Source organism: Cucurbita pepo, chromosome LG10, assembly GCF_002806865.2.
Source record: "Cucurbita pepo subsp. pepo cultivar mu-cu-16 chromosome LG10, ASM280686v2, whole genome shotgun sequence".
In the NCBI taxonomy this organism is placed as follows: Eukaryota; Viridiplantae; Streptophyta; class Magnoliopsida; order Cucurbitales; family Cucurbitaceae; genus Cucurbita; species Cucurbita pepo.
In genome coordinates, this window is record NC_036647.1 from 3,264,273 (window position 1) to 3,287,915 (window position 23,643).

General features: G+C 37.5%; 6 protein-coding genes and 1 non-coding gene across 10 annotated transcripts in view; 3 read left to right on the forward strand and 4 right to left on the reverse strand.

The window, feature by feature from the left end:
• The window catches only part of LOC111803592, a 3,660-nt gene extending 1,652 nt beyond the window's left edge, over positions 1 to 2,008 (forward strand). Inside the window, exons 2-4 of one of the 3 annotated variants that reach the window (XR_002816399.1) lie at positions 222 to 332; positions 648 to 1,635; positions 1,819 to 2,008. Coding sequence is in view for 2 of the 3 variants with exons in the window: in XM_023688076.1 (XP_023543844.1) it covers positions 222 to 332; positions 648 to 803 (267 nt within the window). In the remaining variant the exon portion in view is untranslated. Of the gene's footprint in view, positions 1 to 221; positions 333 to 620 lie in introns of all 3 variants that reach the window. The other 2 variants (XM_023688078.1, XM_023688076.1) reach the window with 2 other exon arrangements.
• A 2,514-nt stretch (positions 2,009 to 4,522) lies between these two features.
• Positions 4,523 to 7,709, forward strand: LOC111804566 (haloacid dehalogenase-like hydrolase domain-containing protein At4g39970). Its single transcript, XM_023689420.1, is given in 13 exon segments — positions 4,523 to 4,996; positions 5,134 to 5,217; positions 5,587 to 5,631; positions 5,721 to 5,771; positions 6,096 to 6,132; positions 6,135 to 6,169; positions 6,256 to 6,288; position 6,415; positions 6,619 to 6,674; positions 6,768 to 6,827; positions 7,278 to 7,337; positions 7,481 to 7,527; positions 7,622 to 7,709. Coding segments are annotated over 13 exon segments (582 nt in total). The 5' UTR covers positions 4,523 to 4,993; the 3' UTR covers positions 7,692 to 7,709.
• Positions 7,710 to 7,715: 6 nt separating this feature from the next.
• LOC111804565 (linamarin synthase 2-like) lies at positions 7,716 to 10,109 on the forward strand. 2 transcript variants are annotated; one of them, XM_023689419.1, is made up of 3 exons: positions 7,716 to 7,911; positions 7,990 to 8,847; positions 9,084 to 10,109. In XM_023689419.1, the coding sequence occupies exons 2-3, from the start codon at positions 8,340 to 8,342 to the stop codon at positions 10,010 to 10,012; spliced, it is 1,437 nt and encodes a 478-aa protein (XP_023545187.1). In that variant the 5' UTR covers positions 7,716 to 7,911; positions 7,990 to 8,339; the 3' UTR covers positions 10,013 to 10,109. The 2 variants fall into 2 exon arrangements, with proteins under 2 accessions (XP_023545187.1, XP_023545186.1); XM_023689418.1 differs by having other exon boundaries at positions 7,716 to 8,847.
• Positions 10,110 to 10,859: 750 nt separating this feature from the next.
• LOC111803081 (2-hydroxy-6-oxo-6-phenylhexa-2,4-dienoate hydrolase-like) lies at positions 10,860 to 12,661 on the reverse strand. Its single transcript, XM_023687351.1, has 4 exons — positions 11,889 to 12,661; positions 11,583 to 11,675; positions 11,419 to 11,486; positions 10,860 to 11,288 (listed from the first exon to the last, which is right to left on the reverse strand). The coding sequence occupies exons 1-4, from the start codon at positions 12,510 to 12,512 to the stop codon at positions 11,123 to 11,125; spliced, it is 951 nt and encodes a 316-aa protein (XP_023543119.1). The 5' UTR covers positions 12,513 to 12,661; the 3' UTR covers positions 10,860 to 11,122.
• Positions 12,662 to 13,859: 1,198 nt separating this feature from the next.
• LOC111804597 lies at positions 13,860 to 14,021 on the reverse strand. Its single transcript, XR_002816560.1, has one exon. It is a non-coding gene; the product is annotated as a U1 spliceosomal RNA (small nuclear RNA).
• Positions 14,022 to 15,662: 1,641 nt separating this feature from the next.
• LOC111804030 (protein SENSITIVE TO PROTON RHIZOTOXICITY 1-like) lies at positions 15,663 to 17,064 on the reverse strand. Its single transcript, XM_023688694.1, has one exon. It carries the CDS (start codon positions 16,845 to 16,847, stop codon positions 15,738 to 15,740), a length of 1,110 nt encoding a protein of 369 aa, XP_023544462.1. The 5' UTR covers positions 16,848 to 17,064; the 3' UTR covers positions 15,663 to 15,737.
• A 3,336-nt stretch (positions 17,065 to 20,400) lies between these two features.
• LOC111804031 (transcription factor MYB41-like) lies at positions 20,401 to 21,698 on the reverse strand. The gene is made up of 3 exons (XM_023688695.1): positions 21,490 to 21,698; positions 21,275 to 21,404; positions 20,401 to 21,188 (listed from the first exon to the last, which is right to left on the reverse strand). The coding sequence occupies exons 1-3, from the start codon at positions 21,620 to 21,622 to the stop codon at positions 20,402 to 20,404; spliced, it is 1,050 nt and encodes a 349-aa protein (XP_023544463.1). The 5' UTR covers positions 21,623 to 21,698; the 3' UTR covers position 20,401.
• Between the last annotated feature and the right edge of the window lie 1,945 nt (positions 21,699 to 23,643).

Below are 23,643 nucleotides of genomic sequence, written 5' to 3' on the forward strand. Positions count from 1 at the left end.
ATTGTATTGGAATGATTTGGATGTGTTCATGTGTGGTGGTGAAGAAAATTTATGTGCTGCAGGGGTTCGGTTACAATGTGAAATAACATGTTGAGGGTGAAAATCGACGTCAAGATGCAGACAAAAATCTTCATAACTTGGCCTATTAACTTTATTGCTTTTATTTTGCTAAGATTAGATGCCATTTCCCATAACCTTTAAGTATTGATCACTTTTTGAAGACTGCAGCTTTAGCCCAAAAAACTTTCGAGGCCACTCGAGCATTAGCAGTTCGAGGGGATATTTTGGAGAAGGAGCTTGCTGAAATCCAGAAAGTCTTACTGGCTATGCAGGTGGTTTAAGTCTTCCATTCGGTGTAAATACACTGGTCTTAAGTTTTTCAAGGAGTGATTTACGTGATTATAGATAAGCATCATGTATTAGTGTTCAAGAAGTTAGAATTCAAAACTCAAAGGGATACAATTTACCGATAAAGCATAATGTATTAGTGTTCAAGATGTTAGAATTCAAAACTCAAAAGGAACAATAGAATGCAAGGTAGAATAATATCAATTGGCCTGATTATTGCATATTCAACAAGATTTATTTCTTCATATAGGATTGCATCTAATCTGATTTAGATTTCTTGTCTGAGTGAGGGTTTGTAGGAACAGCAACAAAAGCAACTTGAATTGATTCTTGCAATAGGGAAGTCGGGAAAGATATGGGAAAGCAGACAGGAGCACAGTGGAGGACAAAGTTCTATTGGGAGGCATGATCTGGTTGACGAACGCTTAAATCAAAAGGAAGTCCAGGACGCTTGAGCCCTTTGGAGAAGAGACTGGAGATAGCTTAGGATTCTTTAATACAAGTTACCATGGCAGTTGTTGCACAATGACAGAATAGGAGTACGGGATGTGAGTTTTGTGGCAGTGTAGCCTATGGCATTGATCACTTGATACTTCTTGCCAGAAAAGATTTTGGGTTTCCATAATGTGCGATTTAATGGGATGAAAGTTGGACTCAGATAGAAAGTGTACAGCGGCAGGGGAAGTGTAATCAGAGAAATGTATTTGATACGGGTCATTGTGATAATGAAATAAACATTCTGCTTAACCATTGTAATTTTGATTTTTCGTTGTCTTAAGGTGGTTCACAACCACTTCCATCTTTTAAAGCCATTTGCATCTGAAGTTCCCCTCTCTTCCACCGCGCCCGTGGCATCCATTCTGCTTAACAGCTGTAATTTTAATTTCTCATTCTCGTCTATGTCGTCGGCAGGCCAACAGTAAATTCAGAGTTGCAGACTGAGCGAGCACTATTCTTCCTGGATATCTGACGGTCTCTTAAGTTCAGTCGGTCTGCTTTGTATGCGATCCTTCATTTGAATTTATCCTCTCTAATCTTTTCTGAATATGAACAAGTCAACAGGTTCAGTCGTAGCTGAGATTCTGTGGAGTCCTTTCCAGGGAACTTTTACAGGGGCGTGGACGGCAATTCAAATGGAGAGACGTCAGGCTGGGAACCTGCAACTTGCTTTTTTCATGTCATGGAAGCTACGATATGCAACACTTGCACTATCAAAACCATACAATTAGGTCGTTACGGAAGGGAAGCTGGTGTTCGACAGAGGCATGTAACAGCCAAGTTCTTCAGGTTCGGTTTATTGATTTCTCTTTGTTAAGTACAGGGAGCCCAAAACATGAGAAGGCCCACGTTCATAATGAGTTTTCCCACTGCGTCCCAAGCTCTTTTTCTTGGAGTTCAGTAATGTTTCGGAATGATCTGATGCATTTGATAACTTAGTTGACAAATTTCCCTGTAAAAACAAATCAACAGGTCTGAAGAGAGTCGAGGAATGTGGCAGATTATTTGCAGCATTCTTTTCGCCTTTTACCAGCAAACACTGCATATTCTTTATCACACATCATTGTATTATATTCTGGGCGAGTAGGATCTGCTGACTTGACACTTTTTCATTCATTTGGATCAACTATGGTCGCCTGTTCTATAAAATTTTAAATATTTTGAGCATTTTGTTCAGTTGGATGTTGGTAGATTTCAATAGGCTATCTTGGTCAGTTTTTTCGATTTTTTAGGCAGTTGAATCAAAGGTTTGATATTTGACATTGGTACAGGTTAAGTTTTGAATCAGACCAAACAAATTCACTTGCATTGTTTTTATTTAGATTGCCAACGTGTGGATATTAAATGCATTCATCAATAGTTATCTGTTTGAGCCATAAGTAATTGTTACATTCATATAGAAAAATGTGACTCCCAAGTCCAACAGTGTATATTGTAAATTAGGATTACGGAATTTTGCAGCTGAGTAAACTAGTTGTATTATAGTTGCATAAGGAATATATAGAATTGGATGACAAGCTTACTTTGTAATCACAGAATCAGTTGCGGATGCACATTCAAATACTTCGTGAAGTCGAGACTGGAGATAAATAAATCTCCTATATGAGCAGCTTTGGTGCAATGAAGCGTTGAAGGAAGAGCTATTAACAAATGCTAGTTTGAAGTTTAGTGATTCAAAACATGTGCTCAATATTCTTGGACATTGGCGTACCTTGGTAGATGAAGAGAACGGTTTTTTTCACAACACAAACAAATTTGGTCAACAGTCAGAGGAGAAGGGAGAGAGAAAGGCGCGGCAATAGCAAATAAATCTCAATGGTCCAGTCCATTCCATTGCTATTATTGGTTGCTTGGGAGATGAGATGAGGTAGACGCTGCATGCCCATCAGCGCAGCATTTGTAATGTAAAATCAATGGCAGTGAAGATTGCAGAAGAGTGAAACAAATGCAAAGGGGAGAGTGGGTGAGTAAATGCGGTCCCTTTGCAGCCAGCCAGACTAGTGATTGACAGCCTAAAGCTGTTACAAAGCTGTACAATGGAAGAATAGGGCGTCCTTTGTATGTGATGTGAATACTCCATATTTGTTTTTCCCTCACTGTATTGTTCCTTTCACCGTTCTGCTGCAATCTGCCCTCTTACTTAGAACTTTCTCAGTTACTTGTGGTTGTGGTGCGATTGGTGGAAGTGGAGCAAAGTAACAGAAAAGTGTGGCAACTGGGTCTTTATTACGTATGATTTTTACTCCTTTCCACCGTTGGATCCATGAGTTCTGGGTATCCATGACTGGATGACTACCATGAATTTGGCTACTGTTTGGGCCACCTCATTACTTCTTGTGCTTGTACATCTTCTTCTTCTTCTCTCGGCCTCTCCTCCTCCCACAGTATGCCTTCTCTTTCTCTTCCATGGCTTTCTTTCCATTTTTTTTATGTTTCTTTTATTGACAAGTTTTTATGCTTGCTGGTTTGATCAGGGTATATTTTTCGAAGACAAAACCAGGCTTGGATCCACCCCACCAAGCTGCCATAACAAGTGCAACGAGTGCCACCCATGCATGGCGGTGCAGGTGCCTAGTATGCCTCGCCGTGCCGGCCGGTTGGATTCGCCCTCGGCTTTGCCAATGAGATTTTTTGACTCGTCTCTTCAAGGGAACAGATACTCATTTTACAAGCCATTGAGTTGGAAATGCCGCTGTGGGAACCGCTTCTTCAATCCTTAGACCAAATTGCATGTCCAGTATAGAGGCTTGGTCTTCCTTTCATTCCCCCTGGTTTTGTAAATGGCATTGAATTGTTTCTAATGGAAGATGTTCGTTTTTATTTTTATTTTTATATTTATATTTATTTTGTAACATAATTTTCTAAGAAAAGTTTTATTCCAAAAAAAGAGATCTTTGAAAATTGTTCTTGAAAAGAAAAATTGAATTTGCTAACATTTATGTATCTCCATGTTGTGGCATGGGAAATAGTTTTATTTATTACTTGCAATAAATGATTTGGGAGTCTCAATCAATGGGATGTGAGAACTTTTACAGACATATTTATTATTACTTTGGTGATTGTTACAGGAATTATTATTTGTTCACATCTCTGATGAAAATAATGGAGTTTGATAGTTTATTTTCAAGTATTGTTCTCTATTTGATATGGAAATATATATATATATATATATATATCAATTAATAAATAGCCATTTAAAACCAATTTAAAATTTATTACGTGAAATTTGTTTTGTGAGTCTCCATAATTAATAGGTTGGATAAAAAATTATTTCATTAACATTTTATAAACTTTTTATTCGATAGATGATTAAAGAAATAAAACTAATTTTATCTCAATTGTAAATATATTTTATAATTGATTGACAATATTGAAATAAATTCTAGTATTTATAGATTTATATGTTATCTAGGTCAATTTCGACTAGAATTAATAGAGATGTATTAACTTATGATCTCCATTTGCTGACTCAACAAGTCTCCATGCTGCACGCTTGACAAGTGACGACCACATCGGTTGGGGTCCACGTGGATTAGTTACTTTATTATAACCGTATTAATGATCTTCAAGATCAAGATCTAAATCAAGTTCAAAGTATGTAGTAAACTCAAAGCTTAATCGAGAAAGGGTTGATCGCACCAATAGTCTATACATTGTGAACTCGTGGGGGAATGTAAAGAGGATTAGGGGTTCGTAATTGAGGCATATAACGGTTGCAAAAGCCGTTAAGTTGCCGGGAGCATTCCGCGCCACAGAAATTCGAAGCTGGCCTCGTTTTCCATCTCTGAGCCATGGCGAGCATCACTACAATGCTCGTTCGCCCCACTCTCATACCCTCTTCTTCTGATCTGGTTTCCCCTCCTCTCCGGCGATCTCTTCCTCCCACAGCCATCCACTTCCGGGCCTCCAGAAAATCCACCACTCACAAACTTTTCTCCCTTTCAGTCTCAGCTTCTTTACAAGCTCTAATATTCGACTGCGACGGCGTGATCCTCGAGTCCGAGCACTTGCATCGCCAAGCCTATAACGATGCGTTTGCTCATTTTGACGTTCGTTGCCCTAATTCGACGTCGCAGCCTCTCAATTGGAGCATTGAGTTCTACGACGAGCTCCAGAACCGCATTGGTGGCGGTAAACCGAAAATGCGATGGTATGGTTCTCTTCTTGTCATCATTGTTTGTAATATGTATTGCGTTTGTTCACGGTGGTTTATTGGTGTTTTTTTTTTTTTTTTTTTTTTTTTTTTTTTTTTTTTTTTTTTTTTTTGAAACCATTGGATACTTCAAGGAGCATGGATGGCCCTCTTCAACGATCCTCGAGAAGGCTCCGGAAAATGATGAGGACCGAGCAAAGTTGATTGATATTCTTCAGGCATATTTATTTAATTTCCTTACTTAGGATATTGTTATAGTGATGTGATGCTCACGTTTTTATCCTTTGGCTACTGAGAAGAGGTTTAGGCTATGAGCGCTTCCGTATTTTATGTTAGTTTAATATAAATTGGGTATCCTAGTATTTGATTTTTTTAAAAAAAACTGGATTAGTATTGTACATACGTACTGTTCAAGCATCCTTGCGCATTCAAAGGAAAAGTTTAGTACTGGCATAGGCTATCTTCTTAAACTGATCTATTGGTTCTAGGGATATGACCATATATTTTGTGCTAATATGCAAGTTCGTGATACACTTTGTGCTCTGATTCTCAGAGATTTTATTAATTCCCGTTCTTTGATATCGTAGGACTGGAAAACGGACAGGTACAAAGAAATAATCAAATCTGGAACCGTAAGCAATTAATTAGGCTTCGTTTGTGCAACTCTTATAAATTGTGCTGCTCGAGTGGCTTGTAACAAAGATTGCTTTCATTCTACCAGGTGAAGCCCAGGCCTGGAGTTCTAAGATTGATGGATGAGGCAAAGTCTGCTGTAAGTAATATAAAGTTAACCTTCATGCTTTTTCCTTGGATAAAGTTTCAAATTTTGAATTATCTTATCCCATTTGGGAAGATATCATCTTATTTTTGCTATCTCCTGTTTTTGCCTTATATCACCTGTGGTAGTTCGATCCATGTTCCTCTTCTAAAACACTTGCCAATTAGTTGGGAACATTTCTCTGTTCATTTTATCATTAACCTATTTTATAATCGTTCTTTGCGTCAACTCTATCATTAATTTGTACTTCCTGTGTCATTACTTCATTTCTTCAAGTTGCTTAAGATATTTAAGGTAAAATATCATATTGTTTAGTAGGGCAGGAAACTTGCTGTATGCTCTGCAGCTACCAAAAGTTAGTTGTTCTTTGCCTTGAAAGTCTTATTGGAATTGTAAGCCTTCAGACTTTGTTTTAATGAATTTAGAATCAACCGTCCTTTAATCGAGGTAATAATTTAATGTGCTTCTCTGATTTTAGGATCGGTTTCAAAATCTTGGTTGCTTTCTTGCTGTTAAGCTTACTGCTTTTCCCGTGTAATGCTTTATTGTGGAATATAAGACTGCCATGCACTATTCCTGTTCATGATTCGACGTACAGCTATTCAACAATGAGGACATAATTGAATCCATGGGTGAGGGTGATAAGCTTGAAAGAATGTATCAGAGCCTTTTCTGTAGGATAATTGAGTGTCCACCCATGCAGTGGATGAACTACAAACGGTTTCCGTAGTCCTGTCTTATAACTGATAGGGTTGCCTTAAAAATCAATGATGATATCCATTTGTTTCAGTCAGTTAATCCTGCTAGTCAATTGATTTTTAGGTTCTTTTGTTTCTTGTAGGTGATGATGTGAAGGAAAAAAAACCTGATCCATCCATTTATATAACAGCTTCAAAAGTAACTAATACATAGTTCGGGATTTTGAGGCCTTCTTCTTTTGACATGCAGCGGGCATGCATTATTATTTTAACTGTGACATATGCCTTGCAGAAGCTAGGCGTGTTAGAAAGGGATTGCCTGGTGGTTGAGGACAGTGTTATTGGCTTGCAGGTATATCAATTGTTCTTTAGCTATTATGTTATAAATTGAGAACTTGGAGAACGAAAACAAAACTTTTATATAAATTTTTTTGTTATATTATCTGATACCACTTGTAAGGATGACTTCCTTACTATTTGTATTGATAATAACGAGCAGCAAAACGATTACAAAATAGCCAAACACCCAGCCTATTCGAGAGGGCTGGTAATCTCTCCCTAGAACACTATTCCATTACGAAATACTTCCCATCTTCTATCTCCTACCCGAATACGAAGCTGTTAACAAACCCTTCCCAAGCGCAGTATCCAGGTCTACACCTACGCTGAACTACCATACTACACGCCCCACTAATATCCACAGACAACCTTAACCAATTTCCCTTTATTGCCCTTCCTCGAGTATGTGTATTCACAATTGGGGGCCTAACAAAATCTTTTCCAAACTTATTTGAATTTTTAGGCTGCAACAAAGGCTGGAATGCAATGTGTCATAACCTACACAACTTCCACAGCTAACCAGGTAAGAATGTGCTCCGAAGTTTATGTGTTATGTGTTATGTTTCCAGACTCACAAGTAGATCGAAAACAATATGTTTTCCCTTATCTGAAAACTTGGCCAAGTATAACCCTGATGGTGACACCATCTGGATTTATTGAAATTAGGATTTTGAAGAAGCGATAGCAACCTATCCAGACTTGAGTGACATAAGGTACGTAAGCTAATTAAGTTTCTCTATTATGTTGTGTTCTTTATTTAATCCCTTGGCATTATTCTTGGTTTTGATTTTGGCACAATAAATGCAGATTGACGGAGACTCTCTGCTACAAAATGTTGCCACTACAAGATAGAAAATTGTTCACAACATTGAATTGATTAAATAACCAAGGAGCTTCCCTATGAAGTTTTTTGCTGTCGAGATTGTTTTGGCATTTCCACAATGTGCAGGTGTACATGTATATTTGAATGACAAGAATTAATAATTTTATTTTTCCAATCCTCTTCCTTTCTAGAAAATTAATATTTTGAATGCACTACCAGAATCGGCATCATAACATGCCTCTGTTTAGACATTGTGTATTGGTCCACGGTCAAGGTTAGTTGATACAAGAGGAGCTGGACTTATTAGCCTTCTCAGGTGCCCAATTAATTCACCCTTTTATACACTTCTCAGGTGGCGGACTGGGGATGAGGATTGTTTGGCGGTGGAGTCGGTGGTATATCAAGAACGGAAAGCTGTTCAACTAAATTAACAAAGAATGAAGCTACGTATTTTATGGAAGAGTGCTGGAAACGAGATGTATACTTTTTCCCCATCAATATCATCGGCCAGCGTAACTGCAAGTCTTATTGTCTGATACTCGATCAAAGAATTAGCCTAGCGTGGCATAAGTACTGTTCATTCCTGATAAGTCTTCTTCACTGATACTTTTTCCCCATGAATATCCTCGTTAGTACTACGATAACCCAAAACATAGTTCTTCGAAATTGAGGTCTTGAAGCTTTTCATCTTCGTTGATCGAGATGAGCAAGTCAGTGGCGGATAAACCTCATGCAGTGTGCATCCCATATCCAGAGCAAGGGCACACGTTGCCTCTTCTGCAATTAGCCAAGCTTCTCCATTCAACCGGTTTCCACATAACCTTTGTCATCCCCGAGTTCTATCACGACCACATAAGACACTCCCAGGGACCTGAGGTCATGAAGGGCTTGTCCGATTTCCAGTTCCGGGTCATACCAGACGGGTTGCCGCCATCTGAACGCAAAGCCTCCCCAGATGTTCCGACTCTCTGTGATTCAACTAGGAGAAACTTTTTTAACCCATTCAAACAGTTGGTGGCTGGGCTGAATTCCTCGGTGGAGGTGCCTTCAGTAAGCTGTATAATTGCTGATGGGGTCTTGAGCTTTGCTATAAAGGCTGCTGAGGAGTTGGGGATTCCAGAGGTTCAGTTTTGGACTGCTTCTGTTTGTGGCTTCATGGGGTATCTGTATTTTGATGAGCTTATTCAAAGAGGAATTCTGCCGTTCAAAGGTATGAACTTTCCTGAGGCTTCTTCACTTTTATCATGTATTGCGATGTCCATGAATTTACAGAGTGGCGATAAACTAGTTGTTAAAAGTTTGATTATGATTATTGTTTTGGTTTAGTTCAATATAGCCATGGACATATTACTGTTCGAATTTTACTTGGAAAGAAAATCATCATCTTATCTGTAAAACCTGGTTTAAGCTTTTATTCATCCCAGAAAATTGCCATTTCTTTACCAGATGAAACATTCTTGAGTGATGGTACACTTGACACACCCATCAATTGGATCCCGGGAATGAAAAACATCCGCCTGAGGGACCTCCCAAGTTTCATCAGAACTACAAACATAGATGACGTAATGTTTGATTTCATGGGATCGGAAACCCGAAACTGCTTGAGTTCTTCTGCTATCATCTTCAACACATTCGACGAGCTTGAACATGATGTGTTAGAAGCAATTTCAACAAAGTTTCCCCAAATATACACAGTTGGTCCCTTATCCTTACTAAGCAGAGAAGTAACTGAAAGCCATTTGAAGCCATTAAGATTGAGTGTGTGGAAGGAAGACCAAAAATGCCTCGAGTGGCTTGATACACAGGCCCCCAAATCTGTTGTGTATGTAAGTTTTGGCTGCTTAACCACGGTGACGGACCAAAAGTTGAGAGAATTTGCATGGGGACTGGCAGAGAGTAAGCAGCCATTTTTGTGGGTACTGAGGCCTGATATGGTCTTGGGTGATGCAGCTATTTTACCTGAAGATTTCTTAGAAGAAACGAAGAACAGGGGATTTCTAGCAAGTTGGTGTCCGCAAGAGCAAGTTCTTGCACACCCATCAGTTGGGGCTTTCCTCACTCACTGTGGTTGGAATTCTACTTTGGAAGGCATATGCGGGGGCGTGCCATTGATATGCTGGCCATTCTTTGCAGATCAACAACCAAATACTCGATATGCTTGCGTCCATTGGGGCATTGGCATGGAATTGAACGATGAAGTAAAGCGCACAGACATTATAGCAATTCTGAAGGAAATTATGGAAGGAGACAAAGGCAAGGAGTTGCGGCAAAATGCTGAAGAGTGGAAAAGGAAAGCAGAACATTCAACTGCTGTCGGTGGTTCATCCTACGGTAATTTCAATAGATTGATTAAGGAACACTTTCATGCTAATTAGTTAGCTTAAGCAAATTAGTCATGAAGAGGAACATATTGCAGAGCTTAGTTTATACATGCTCTTGGATTAATTATTACTCATTTCCTTGAACTTTATACATTTGCTCTGCCCCTGATTCTATGCGGTATTAACAGGAGTAATTTTAGAAAAATAATCAAAGAAAAGATTGGACTAAAAATCCTGAAGAAATAAATTAAAGATTGGATCATGTCAGTTGTCAGATTGCAAATCCATGGCCTGCAAATTAATTCTAAATTAAGAGATCAAAGTAGAAAGTGGATAATAGTTTAGGGACAATAATTGAGAGACAGGACGAACAAGAAAAGAAAACAAAATAGCATCGTTGGGTTTAAACAAAAAATATAATTTTACAACTTTTATATATGCGTCATTATAGTCTAAAGAATTGATCAAAATAAGAAGATAATAAGTTCTTGACCGACCGTTCCCAAATTTGTTGACCTTAAAATTAAATAAAAGGAAAAAGAAAGGTATATTCAAAGTTTGAAACAAAAATAATATAAATTTTGGGGGTGGTGGTGCTCGACGGACTGCTTTGCCTTTCTTTTTAGTTTTTAAGCAGGCTGTGACCGTTGTTTGTGATGAAACTTCAAAGTCTGGCTGATTATAATATTTTTTCAATCGTACCCTCTTGTATTATAATAATATCAACTTGACAACTTTTGATTCCATTCTTTTTAAAGGTTCTTCATTCAACAAATAATTTATCGTTAACGTGGTTTATGTGAACAACACACCGATCTTAGTTCAGTTGATAGAGCAGAGGGGAACCCAGTGCAATGAACCAATGGATAATAAGAGAACGGAGCAGGCCTAAAACGCGATATGAAATTGGGACTGAAGCAGGATTTACGACTCTTATGCAACACTAAACAACAGTTCAGTTCGTATACAGTAGAATCTTCCCAAAGCTCCTCACCTTTTCAGTATTATAAAACTTCATTACATTAACTACAAATTGGTAATATACACTAATTTTACAACATAAAAGTAGAAGCAGCAGCAGCTGAACGCCACCATGAAGTTGGGACTGAAGCAGAGAAATTGAAAGCTCCGGGGGAGATCCATTTTCAATTTCAGTAGAAACTTTCACTCAGATTTGGGGTCATTTTGGTGGTGAATTTTGGCCTGGCTTGATTGGTGAGCATCAACAAGGAAACACTGAATAAGCTTGTTCATCTCCTTGGGCTTCTCTATATTTAAAGCATGCCCTGCTTTCTTTATCACCACTAGTTCCGCACCATCACCTATGTGGCTGTAGAAATCAATAGCAAAATTGAAGATATTACCCAAAAGAACCAACTAAATTTTCAGTTCTTACTCGAAACACACCAGAATAAAGACATAAACCCAAACAAGAATTAACACAAGTTCATCAGATTCACCTTTTGAGTCTGTGTGCCAATTCCATGGGGAATACCAAGTCCTTTTCTCCCCACATTATCAGTGTAGGCTGCATCCATTGTTAATCAGCCAGTTAGAAGAGTGGAACAAATTTTAAAAGCACATCCAAACTCTGAAATCTTCTAAAATATACAATCAGACAAACCTGAGTAATCTTGGGAAGATCTGAGAACTTCCTTTCCTTGTGCAATGCTTGGATCAGCTCCTTCTTTTGTTCACGGTACTCGGTACACAGTTCCTACAGCACAACCAAATGACATTTTAAAGTAAGCAATTTGGATGAGTCAACATAGTTTTCAAAATCCTTGAAACAAAACTGAACTTCTTTCAGATCAATGCTTGGCACAAAGAGATAACCAAGAAAGACATGAATTTGGCAGAAACCCATTCATAAGATGCAAATGTTAAGTCAGAAAAATCAGAGAAATAAACTGAATGATTAATTACTTACATCGATAAGGTCGTTGACCAAGCAAGAGGGTCCAATTCTAATAGGCTTGAAAAACGCAATACGGATCATTTCCTTCAACTTCTCCGGCGTTTGAGGAAGCAAGACGCTCACTGCCTCCTCGACGGACTTCACCTGGAACATCCCATCTTCCATATCTTTATCTTCCAAGCAAACACCAGTACAACAGAGCACCAATTTCTCCATCCTATCAGGGAACTGTGCAGCCATGCTATAAGCGACAAACCCACCATAGCTTATCCCCACCGCGTTTGCAGTCCGTACTCCATGAGCATCCAAAACACCCATCACACACCGAGCCTGAAATGCCTCGGAGCGATCGGAAAGGGTGGTGTAGGATTCCCCAAAGAAGACCAAGTCAGGGACATAGATGTTGAAGTGGGCGATGAGTGGGCGGACGAATTTGTTCCACTGCCACACTGCATTTGCTCCCATGCCATGGATCAGAACCAAATTGGGCTTAGTTTCTCTGCGGGTTTTGGGGATCCAGCAGTGCATGACGGTGCCGTTTCCGAGATCGGTGGTGGCGGATCTAAGACCCACTCTGGAGAAACAGGAACGGTACCACGCCTCCATGATCGATCCATACCTAAAACACTGAGCCATTATACTAGAACAGGATCAAAATAACCCAACTGAAGAACAGGAACAAATTGAAATCCTGAAAATTGTATGAGAAGTGGAATTTACTCTCCGGCTCTGGAAATTTGGATTGACGCTCTGGAGATGAGTGGGAGACGGTAGAAAGCTAAATGGTTATATAGGACAAAAGGCACACCCATTATATTTTAAAATTTTATTTAAAACAACCATTAGACTCGTTAAAAACCTTCAACATTTTTTTCAAGAAATAATTGATGAAAGAACCAACAATATTTGGTCAAAGCAACCAATTCAGCATAAATTTTAATTACTTCTATAAATAATAAATCAATTCAGATATATATATATTTAAATATGTAAATGGACTACACAAACAATTCAGATATATATATATTTAAATATGTAAATGGACTACACAAACCTATGAAGATACCAGAGTATCATAGAGTTAAGAGTTAAGAGTATCATAGAGTTAAGATCGGGTCATTGCTTTTGGTCAAACCACTTCATTGATTTCAAAATTAGAGCCCTCAAATGTTATCCATATTTTAAATTTAATATCGATACCTCATTCTCTAGTGCGTCGTTTTTTTTCTTCTTCTTTTGTTGGTCAAGTAATACAGAATAAGTTATAAGAATCTAAACAAACATAAATAAATAAAAATGAAACTGTTACAATTGAAAGAGAATCAAGTTTCCAGGTCAAATATTTGATTTTGACTATTTATTTCCAAATAAATGGGTATAAACTAAGCAATCACAGGACTGATTATACAAATTTTAGTCCCCTTTCTATTCATTTCCTAATGTTCTCTACGCAACCATTATTAAATGTTTTAGAGTGCTTGAGCTCAAAAACACCATTAAAAAAAAAGTAAACCGATTGTACAAACTTGAAAATTGACTTGAACAGAGAGTTCTACATACATGTATGTAAAACATCAAAGCCGTGCACAATGAACACAGTAAGAACACCTTGATCATCTACTGCCATATCGCAATTTGCTAAGCTAAATAATGCAACACATACCCAATTAGATTCTTGCGAATGCTTGAACCGAGTTCCAAAAGATGTCACTGTCTACATGAAAAGGGAACCTACTTTTGGATACCCATACCCCCATACCCAGTTTACTGTCAAATTTGGCCCTTGAAATAATCCTCAAGGTTTCCGTGAAGTTGACGGTCCGAGGTATGAAACATTTTCATGCAACACTACATTAATTGAATTACTTCATAAATTGGGCACTCCATCGCCATCTATCCTTAACACCCCTTTCCTTCATGCCCCATTTCCACCTCCTCCCACCTTCCCAAGCAATGACACAAGTATTAGTACCCATAACTAAGGAAGGGGCCGCGCGAACGCAGGCCCCCACTGCCACAAATTATGACGTAGGCTCTGCCACATTGGACAGACCTTAGGCGGGCACCCCTCCGAAGTGCAATGGAGGTCACCAACCTAGGCTATGGGTCTTCATGATCACCCAAAAGCCCCGTCCAGGTAAGTATGTTTCAACGATGCCCGTTGATTTCATTTTATAAGTGGTGCGCGCTTTGCTTCTTTGAGGCTTCACCGATGTGGGACAGACAAAAGGAAAGTGCATTCCAAAAATAGAACCAATCTCGTCCTTTGGCTTTCCTTGGCAAACTCTCCGTTTCTTTTGTTTTCTTTTCTTTTTTTCTCGTAAATAAATATTCAGCTTATAATTTGTAAAATGGATATGATAAGTGTTATGTTTAAATTCCTTGCAGTGCACATAATATAAATCAATTTCTACAAATCATATATTCTTAATATTTTTCTATCGATAGGCAGGAAAAATTATCCAACTCAAGTGTCTTGAACGTAGTGTAAATTTGTTATTTTCTAAAAGGATTTTGATGAATTTTAGTGAAGAAACAACTTGGGATAAGAAATTAAGGCATATAAAATCAAAATTATCTTCAAATTTCACGTCGTATTCATAATCAATACTTAAATTTAATTTAATTCCAAACACGATTTGAGAAAGTTTGAAGAGATACTCGCCCTTTTTTTTTTTTTTTTGAAATATCTATTTTTATTAGTTTCTTTAAATTATTCAGAATCCGTTTAGGCTTGAGGGAATTAAAGAGAGAAATATGGCTGAAAATTAAATTGATCAGAAATAATTAAAGTAGAAATATTGTTTATATATACATATTCAAAATGTACACCTCCTTCATGGGGAGCTCGTCGTTTATTTTTCCCATTTCCTTCTCCAGCGCATACAATATGTGTGTATATATATATATATATATATATATATACACACACACACACACTAATCATGCCCCAAAAAAAAAAAAAAAAAAACGAGAAAAAGACTGGGCGATGACTTATCGTTAAACTGGCATCATGATCGCCGGCGACTCTGCGACGGTGGCTCAGAACGACCTGGTTGTTCTGAAGTTTCATCGTCATCTCGTTCTTCGGCGAGGAGATACGGGGGAGGGCAGCGGTCCAAGTCTTGGGTTTCCCATTCCTCAACATCTATGCCCCAGTCGCCGGAGTCCATCCCGGCCATTGCCAGAGCTTCCAAAGAGACAGACATCTGAGCTTTTTTAAAAAAAAGTTCTCTAAAAATAATGTATCGTTGTCGTCTGTGGGATTGCGGGAATGACCATTATTTATATCTAGTTTGGGAGAGTTAAAGCTTCACGGTTTTCACAAAAATCACAAGCTTTTGCAAAAGATCTGAAGATTGAATCTATATCTTTTAACGAGTTGGGGTGCTTTGGTTCTCTGTTAATGATGCGATATTTGTTAGCTCCAGAAGATATGTAGACTTGGAAACTACGTTGCAGATAGTTATTAGTGGGGTTGTGATCCTCGTGAAACTCCATCCATTCTCACACACGCATGCTTCGTTCTTCCTACCCCTCCACCAAATTCAATGTCCTTTTTGTATTAAGGTATTTGTTCCAAGAACCTGCCTTCCAAATATCCTTTTACCTTACCTAAATATCTTTTTTACACAACTACTTTTACACCTTTTTTTCCCCTCCCACAGTAAAATGGTCACAGGATTTATGGAAACAAACTTTTTTACACAACTATAGATTTCGTGTATAATTTGATACCGAGTACTAATCGTTCCAAGAATCCAGTTTCAATATAGACGAATCTAATAATCAGGAGGCAAATGAATCAAATTTTCCATATATATGCAAGGAATTTCGTATCTACAGATCTCTGAACAGACCTCAAAAACCACAAATTTTCCATTCCGATTCCGAATCGAAATTACATGGGAGTCCCAGCACCTCTTGCAAACAGTGATTCTCAATGGAACCAAACCCATCCAGAAATGATTCGAAAAATCCATCATCCGAACCATTCCACGCGTTTGGGAAATTAACATCCTTCGAAATTCGATTAGAGTCCCCATCTTCATCCGTCTCCGGCGTTGCTGCCGTGACGGATGTTTTCCCCTTTCCATCGTCGTCATCCGCGACTGCCGGCATGTGGCCTTCGAACAGCGCCATATGACCAAACAACTTGTCCTTACGGGAGAAGGTGGTTCCACACGAACACCGCCACTTGGACTCACCGCAGTGCTTCAAGTGGCTCTTCAAGTCGGCCATAACAGAGAAACTCTTCTTGTTGCAACGATTGCAGGAGAACATCTTAGGGCAGTGGCTCCGTTTGAAGTGATTTTTTACGCAAATCAACGACTTCAGTGATCTAAACTTCTTGTGCATTTTGTTTCTCGGACAACCGTTGTAAGGGCAAGAAAACCGACTCTGTTTCGCCCTGCGGTTCGCACCAACAATATCCAACGGCTTCGCCAACGCCTCTGGGGTCTTGAATTGATTCCCATGGGCACGCATATGCATCCGCAAATTCGCGTCGCGCTTGAACCCTTTCCCGCAGATTTCGCAGAAATGGATGTGCTCCGCTAGCAATTCCATCGCATCCAACTCCACTATTTCCCTATCCGGCTCGAATTCATCTCCCTCGACCTTCATCTCCGCCATTGATTTCTCTGCTACAGGATTCGGATGAGTTAGAGTCGTCAAAGCCGTCAAATCCAGCGTACTCGGGGTTTCCTCTCGGGCGCAGGTTAGAAGAGCGGCGCCATTGACGATGATCTGTTGGATTGCAGTGACGATTTCAGATGAAACGGCATCCATCTGCTGATTGCTAATACGAACTTCTCTGTCGATGTTATCTGATAGGAATATTTGGACGGCATCCATTCTGGAACGGATCTTCGAGAGGTTTCGCAACGGAACCAGCGGGCCACCGTTTCCGATCATACTCATCGGAAGTGGATCGCCGGAAAATTCCATTGAAGAAGTGGGATGATTCATGGGGAGTCGGAGTGTTGGTACAGCCAGGAAGTTGCAAGGAGAGAAGGAGGAGAATTTGACTTAAATGCTGGACTCACTCGACTTATTGTGGGATGTTCAAAATGGCGTCGTTTTGGTGGTACGTAGATCGATGAACCCGGGCTGTTGTTCATTGAAAGTGAAACCGGGACTTTGGATCAACGGAGACGGATTAGCCTGCGTTTACTTGTCAACAGAAAACCAAGGGGAATAAAATATTTTCCCTTCAGAAAACCAAGGGGAATAAAATATTTTCCCTTCATTTTATTATTTATATTTACTGCCAATTATAAATGAGTCTTAATTTACCAAATTAAGAACGGACCATCTTAAAATTTTCTTTTTAATCTTTAAAAAAGAAAAAGATCTCCTTATCCTAAATTAATTATTAATACTCATTTTAAGTGTTAATGACAAAACCGACATAATATATCTCTTGTAATAAATAAATAAATAAAAGTTAATTTTTTTAATTCTTCACCTTCTGAATAGATCCAGAAATTGCTATTTTTTTTTAAATATTATTGAATTTAAAAAATATTATTTTTAAATATAAAATAGAAACTATATTAATGAAATAGATACAGATGCAGAAGCGAAATTGTATTAATTTATGAAATTGCTAAAAGAAATTTTGATAAATATTTATGAAATGTTATGAATAAAAAATAAGCCATCACTCTTATTGTTGACATTTTTATTATACTTTATATGTAATCAAATATTGATTTATTCCTATATTAATATCAAATTCAGGAATATATTTAAAAATATTGAATTTAAATTTTGTTCATACATTATTTATTCAATCAATAGAATTTAATATCCGTAGATATTTAATAATTAATTTATATAGGTGGAAGAGGCGACCGCAATGTGTCGATGACTTGTAACTTATTCTCACGATTTTCCCCCTCCAATGGTGCTTGTCATTGATTAGAAGCCAAGTCAATTTAGCGCACATGCCNTTTCACTTTAATCATTTTGATAAATTGATTAAATTCAATAATTTTCATATTTTATACCTTACCACAATATTTATGAAATCTTTAATAAATCTCACCATTTAAAATAGTCAATAAAGATGGGTATTGGTAAAAGTACTTTTATGGAAAAGTTATTAAAATGGGTTAAATTTTTAAGATATATTTTAACATTTTTTTTTTTTGGGTATATAATTCTTCAAATTTGAAATTTAAGTGGACAACTTACAGAAAAACTCTTAAATTATATAAGTTTTAAAAATGATTTAATATATATTTATCAGATATATAAATTTTTACATGACGAATAAGTATTAAACATTTTTAAATTACCAGTATATAAAATAATTTATTTTTTAAGAATTAATAGACGTACTTTAATATTTAAGTTAACATCGTTTAGCGTAATAAAGAGATAATTGAGAGTTAGAAAAGTAATATGATGGGGATGGGGAAAAGGCAGAAATGAGAGACGGGAGGCGGCGGGGTCGACGGCGGAAGGTGGGGTAACGGTGGCGGAAGGAGTTGGACCACCGTCTTGTTGGCTGCGTAACTGGTAGGAACTAGGAAGTGGAAATGACGCAAGCAATGACGAACAAAACAGAAGGAGGAAGGAAAGTAGAGTGTTGGGCAATTAATAAAATCCTCTTTATTCTTCGCACGTGCTCTCCTCTGTACATCAACGTGAGTTCCTGTGTGCGCCACACGCCTCTCTTTTTTCGATGCTAACTCAATCGTGTAAAGACAAAATTGTCTTCTTCCTACCATTTATCTATAATTTAAAACATATTGCATAAAGCTTAAACTTTTTAATTATTTGTAAAAATTAAATCGTGAGCAATAAAGTTACCCCTACAAACTTTAATAATTGCACCATAAAAAATTTAAACTCTCAAATTTCCATAAATGAGAAATTATATACAACCGTCAAGCTTCAAGGGCAAAAATGTAATTTAGTTTAATTTATAGTATTGATCTAATGGGCCGATCTAAGCGTAGAATTTGCCCGTGTTAGGTCCAGCTCCGATCCAATTTTTTCATGGGCCCATTTCAGAAGGGCCCATTAAGAGATATTAATGTCTTCATCCCAAATAATTATATAAAAAAAAATTGAACACGGTAAATATGTTGTTAAAATAATAATAAATAATGTGGAATTCTATTATTTATTATATAATTGGTGTCAAAAGGCAATGGTTGTGTGTTTTGGACTTGTACCAAGCACTGCCAGCCCCCATCTACTGTTTCATGAGATTCATAAGTGGATTAGGTTTCAAAATTTTGGCCTTATATAAGAAGTCGTGGGAGAAAAGAAATTAAAAATTATTTAAAAAAAGAAATAACAAATTGTCAGGTAGAGAATTGTAGTTTGACGAAGATGAAGGAATTGGACCTCATCAAAACGCTCTCTCATTATAATAACATATTGTTTTCAATTTAATATATTTAAAAATGTAACATAATTAGAAGACCTAACAGTAATGGAATATAAAATGAATGATTAAAAATATAATTTGGAGTTTACCATTCAAATTTCAACCCATCATATCAATAATAATCTGTCATGATTTAACCCTATAATCAATCAAGGAAGAAGGAGGCACAACCAGTATCGATATCAATGAGCTAATTTATTGGAGATTATTGTAGTGTAATGCCCATATAACCATAGACTCTAAATTATTTAAGGTAACATAGAGTAGAAAATTTGGGTCTCCTTATGATCAACTCTAAATCAATCCAATTATATTATGTTAATTAATTCATCTATTATCTTTTAAGTTTCACATATATATATATAAAGTCAAATGGTAGGCTGGCCACCACAATGTTGTTTGACTCTATCCCAGTTCCCAATTATTTACTCCACATCAACATACACAAAACAAAAAGACTTCAATGTGTGTACTTCAAATTTATGAGTAAAACCTTTGATAGACTCAATTTTGTGGAAGGAATGAGTGAGAGCAATGTGTCAAAAGACTCAATTTTCTCTCACATTTTCTATCTACAACCTACCCAATTCTACTGTTAGTAGATACTATCGGTTCATTACATAACCGTTTCTCCTTTCCAATTGATAAGGGATCTCACAAGTCTATTTTATCTTTACGTATCCTTATTACGTCATGGATTAGAAACTTAAATGGCGCATTGGTCAACTCTCTGAAACAAAATTTCCCAGAGGAAAAAAGAAAAAAAATCAAATAATGTAACTTTTAATAAATTAAAAAGAGTAGGTCAGCTGCTGCAGGTTAAATTTGGTGAATGATTAGTATGGATTAAATACTGATTAATGAGGCTATGAAGCTAATGAAATTTAGAGAAAGAATGAAAAACGAAGTTTTATTTCTAGATCATGATTTTTTTTTTTAAAAAAAAAAAAAAAATTAAAATCTGCAATTTGATGTACTGAAATTCTTTCCCACATAGAAAAATTATACATAATATGAACACATAGGCAGCATAAGTAAATCCTCAGATGTTGTTTAATTTAAAATATAGGCACCCAGATAGTTACAAAAAAGCATTAAATATATGATATATCCAATTCTAAAGCGAAGGAATATCATGAAACAAAGCGTCTTCAAGGAGGAGGTGGTCTGGCCAAATGGAAGCGGAGGATCCAGCAAAGCTTGAAGTGCTACATGCATCCCCATAATTGCTGTTTGAAGAAGGGCCGTCGTGAATAATATTCAGGGGCGGCAACGGTGGATCGACGGCGGGTGGCGATGGGGTGGTGGAAGAGGAAGGCAGCTGCCACGAACAATTATTAGGACCAGAAACTTCATTGTTTTGGCCGCACATTTCCTTGGCAATGAAGGGCAGGGTTTCGTAAGTGTTTGTGGTATTTGGAACTATCTCCAAGCTGGGCAAATGGGAAAAGGGGAGACCAGCCGAGTCAGTGGCGAGTGGTTGGAGAGTGGTTGGTGCGGTGAGAGGAGTATTAGTATTTGGAGTGGTCATTTGGTTTTCGAAGAGAGAGTTGATTAAGTTCATGATTTCAATTTCAGTGGGATTATTATTAGTAGTAGTATTGGTTAAGGAAGATGTGGTGGGAGGTGGTTGAAGGAGGAATTGAAGGTATTGAAACTTAGCCATTTGAAGAGCTTCTGCTTGCAATCTCAATGCCTGTTCTTCCCATGAGGGATTCTCCATGAGTTCTTTAAGACTGGCCAAGGCTATGATGTGTGGCAAACTCGAAAATATGTCGGTTCGAGGCCGGTGGGTCATTGGATCGAAACCCATCTGAATTAGCTTTTTCTTCAAGTGGGTGTTCCAAAAATTCTTGATCTCGTTATCTGTTCGTCCAGGTAGGTGGCTTGCAATTGCTGACCACCTTCATTTAACAACACAAACCAAACACGTTAATAAGACCTAATTATATAATTAGTTTGTAAAAACATAGTTTTAATTTAAATTTACTTGTTTCCAAGGACGGAATGGAGATTGAGAATGGTTTGCTCTTCTTCTTGAGAGAATTTGCCCCTTTTTATATCTGGCCTCAGGTAGTTTGTCCACCTCAATCTGCAGCTTTTCCCACATCGATTAAGCCCTGAAAAACACAGTCCCAACTCCAAATTAAATAGACTAAGGAGCAACGTAACGGAGTAGTTGGGGTTTGAGATAGAGGCACATACCGGCGAGTTTGGGGAGGGCTCTCCAGCTGCCATGGCCGTGGTTTTGGATATGTTTGATGAGCTTTTGGTCTTCCTCAGGGGTCCAAGGTCCCTTTTTCAGGCCACTCTCATCACAGCAAGGGCTCCTTCCCATTTTCTAATAAGCTTCACTTTCTTCTTCTACTAGGTTCAGAGTTTTATGGTTCAGCTGCCTCCTCCATTCCAACCTATTAACCATAGCCTTTCAATTTATACACAACACCGTCTTTCTTGTCCCATGGTCCCCACTTCTCCATGCACATGGAAGCCGGCTGACGTGCTACTTCCCCATTCGCTATTTAATTATTTCCTCTCCCATGTGAAATCCCAATGCTACCCCTTTTGTCTCCCATCCATACTATTCAATTCTCTCGAGGCTATTTTTGGGGTTTTAATCAATTATTTAATTAACGTGAGAATTGTAGTGATTGGAATTCAGTACCAGCGGAACAGATGGCACATTGTGATTGGTAGAAGTGGAAGCATTCCATGCACGCAAACGAGAGGGGGCCAGTCGTGGTCGTCACCTCGTCTGCATGGCTGTACCAAAACCTTAGCGATTTAAACTTTACGTAAATAATATCTGTCCATGGCCCAACCTACGATTTTTTTTTTGAAGTTTATATTAACACAGAGTCCCACTAAAATTTGGAGGATTAAATAATTGATTTGAAGTACCTAACAATTTTGTGTATCAAAATGTTGACGACAAAAACGAAGTTAATATTATGGTTATTGACACAAAGTGGATCCTGATGTATATGGTATTTTCTGGGGATTCTTAATATATATATATATACTAGGAAATTAATATTTTAATATATAGTTGTTTGGTCCTGAATCTGGAGTTCATAAAGTCTAATAAAGTAGCTACCCATATTATGAAATATCAGTCTCCTTGTGATTACAACTTTGAATTCTTAGTTTCTTGTAAGAATGGCAAGCTCCATAACATTAAACACGAAGGTAAAACCAAGAAGAAAATATGCAAAAATAAAATATTAGCTTTTGTAGATCATTACTAACTACCACAGATATGCTGTAATTAAAAATTACTTCGGGTTTTTCTGTGTTTTTTTTTTTTTAGTTAAACGCGGTTGCTTGTAGCAGGAAATTAAAGTGCTGGTTTGAGTTTAAAAATTCACCATGATAAGATATTGTATACTTTGAGCATAAACTCTCGTGACTTTGCTTTATTGGATGATAAAAGTCCCACATCGGCTAATTTAGAGAATGATCATATAGGTTTATAAATAAAGAATACTCTCTCCATCGGTATGAGACATTTTGGAAAGCCCAAAGCAAAGCCGTGAGAGTTTATGCTCAAAGTGATCAATATCATACCATTGTGGAGAGTCGTTTTCATCTAACATACTTTTGGTTTCTCTAAAAGGCCTCATACCAATAGAGATATATTGATTACTTATAAATCCATGATCAACCTCTCAATTAGTCGATGTGGGACTGACTCCTCGTGATTTATAATATATAAACAAAATTCCTTGAGTTATGGAATTTGCATTGAAAACAAGAGTAGAAGCTTACAAGATTTTGGTGGCATGTCAGAAACATAATATAATAGATTATAGTAGATTTAACAATTATATATATATATATTTTTTAAAATAAGGGAGTGATGATGAGAGTTATTGACGGAGAAGGGCGCTGGTTAGAGAAGAAGTTGGTGAAGCAAACAATGTAAAGTTTTGGAAATGTATTTTGATAATAACCTAAAGACGTATTGATTTGTGATTGAAAGCTCAAGTGTGAATCCATTCGTCAATGGCATTTGTTGATCCTTTCGTCCTTTTCTTCTCTGTCCACCATCGCTATGGAATATGGGTAAACCCTCAAATCCCCTCCACATTTCTTTAATCCTCTAAATCTCGACTTTCCAATACAAAATCGGAACAAAGTCTCGCGTCTAATCATGAGTTTATAATCAAGAAATCCAAAACAAAGTCGCAAGAGTTTATGCTCAAAGTAGATAATATCATACAATTGTTGAGAGTCATAGTTCATAACACATTGAAACGGTTCCTTTTCGAGTTGTGAGTATATATGGAAATAGTGGATTAAATTAAATTAAAGAGTAAAAAAAAAAAAGGGGGTTGCTTGTTGGAGGAGGGTTTGTGT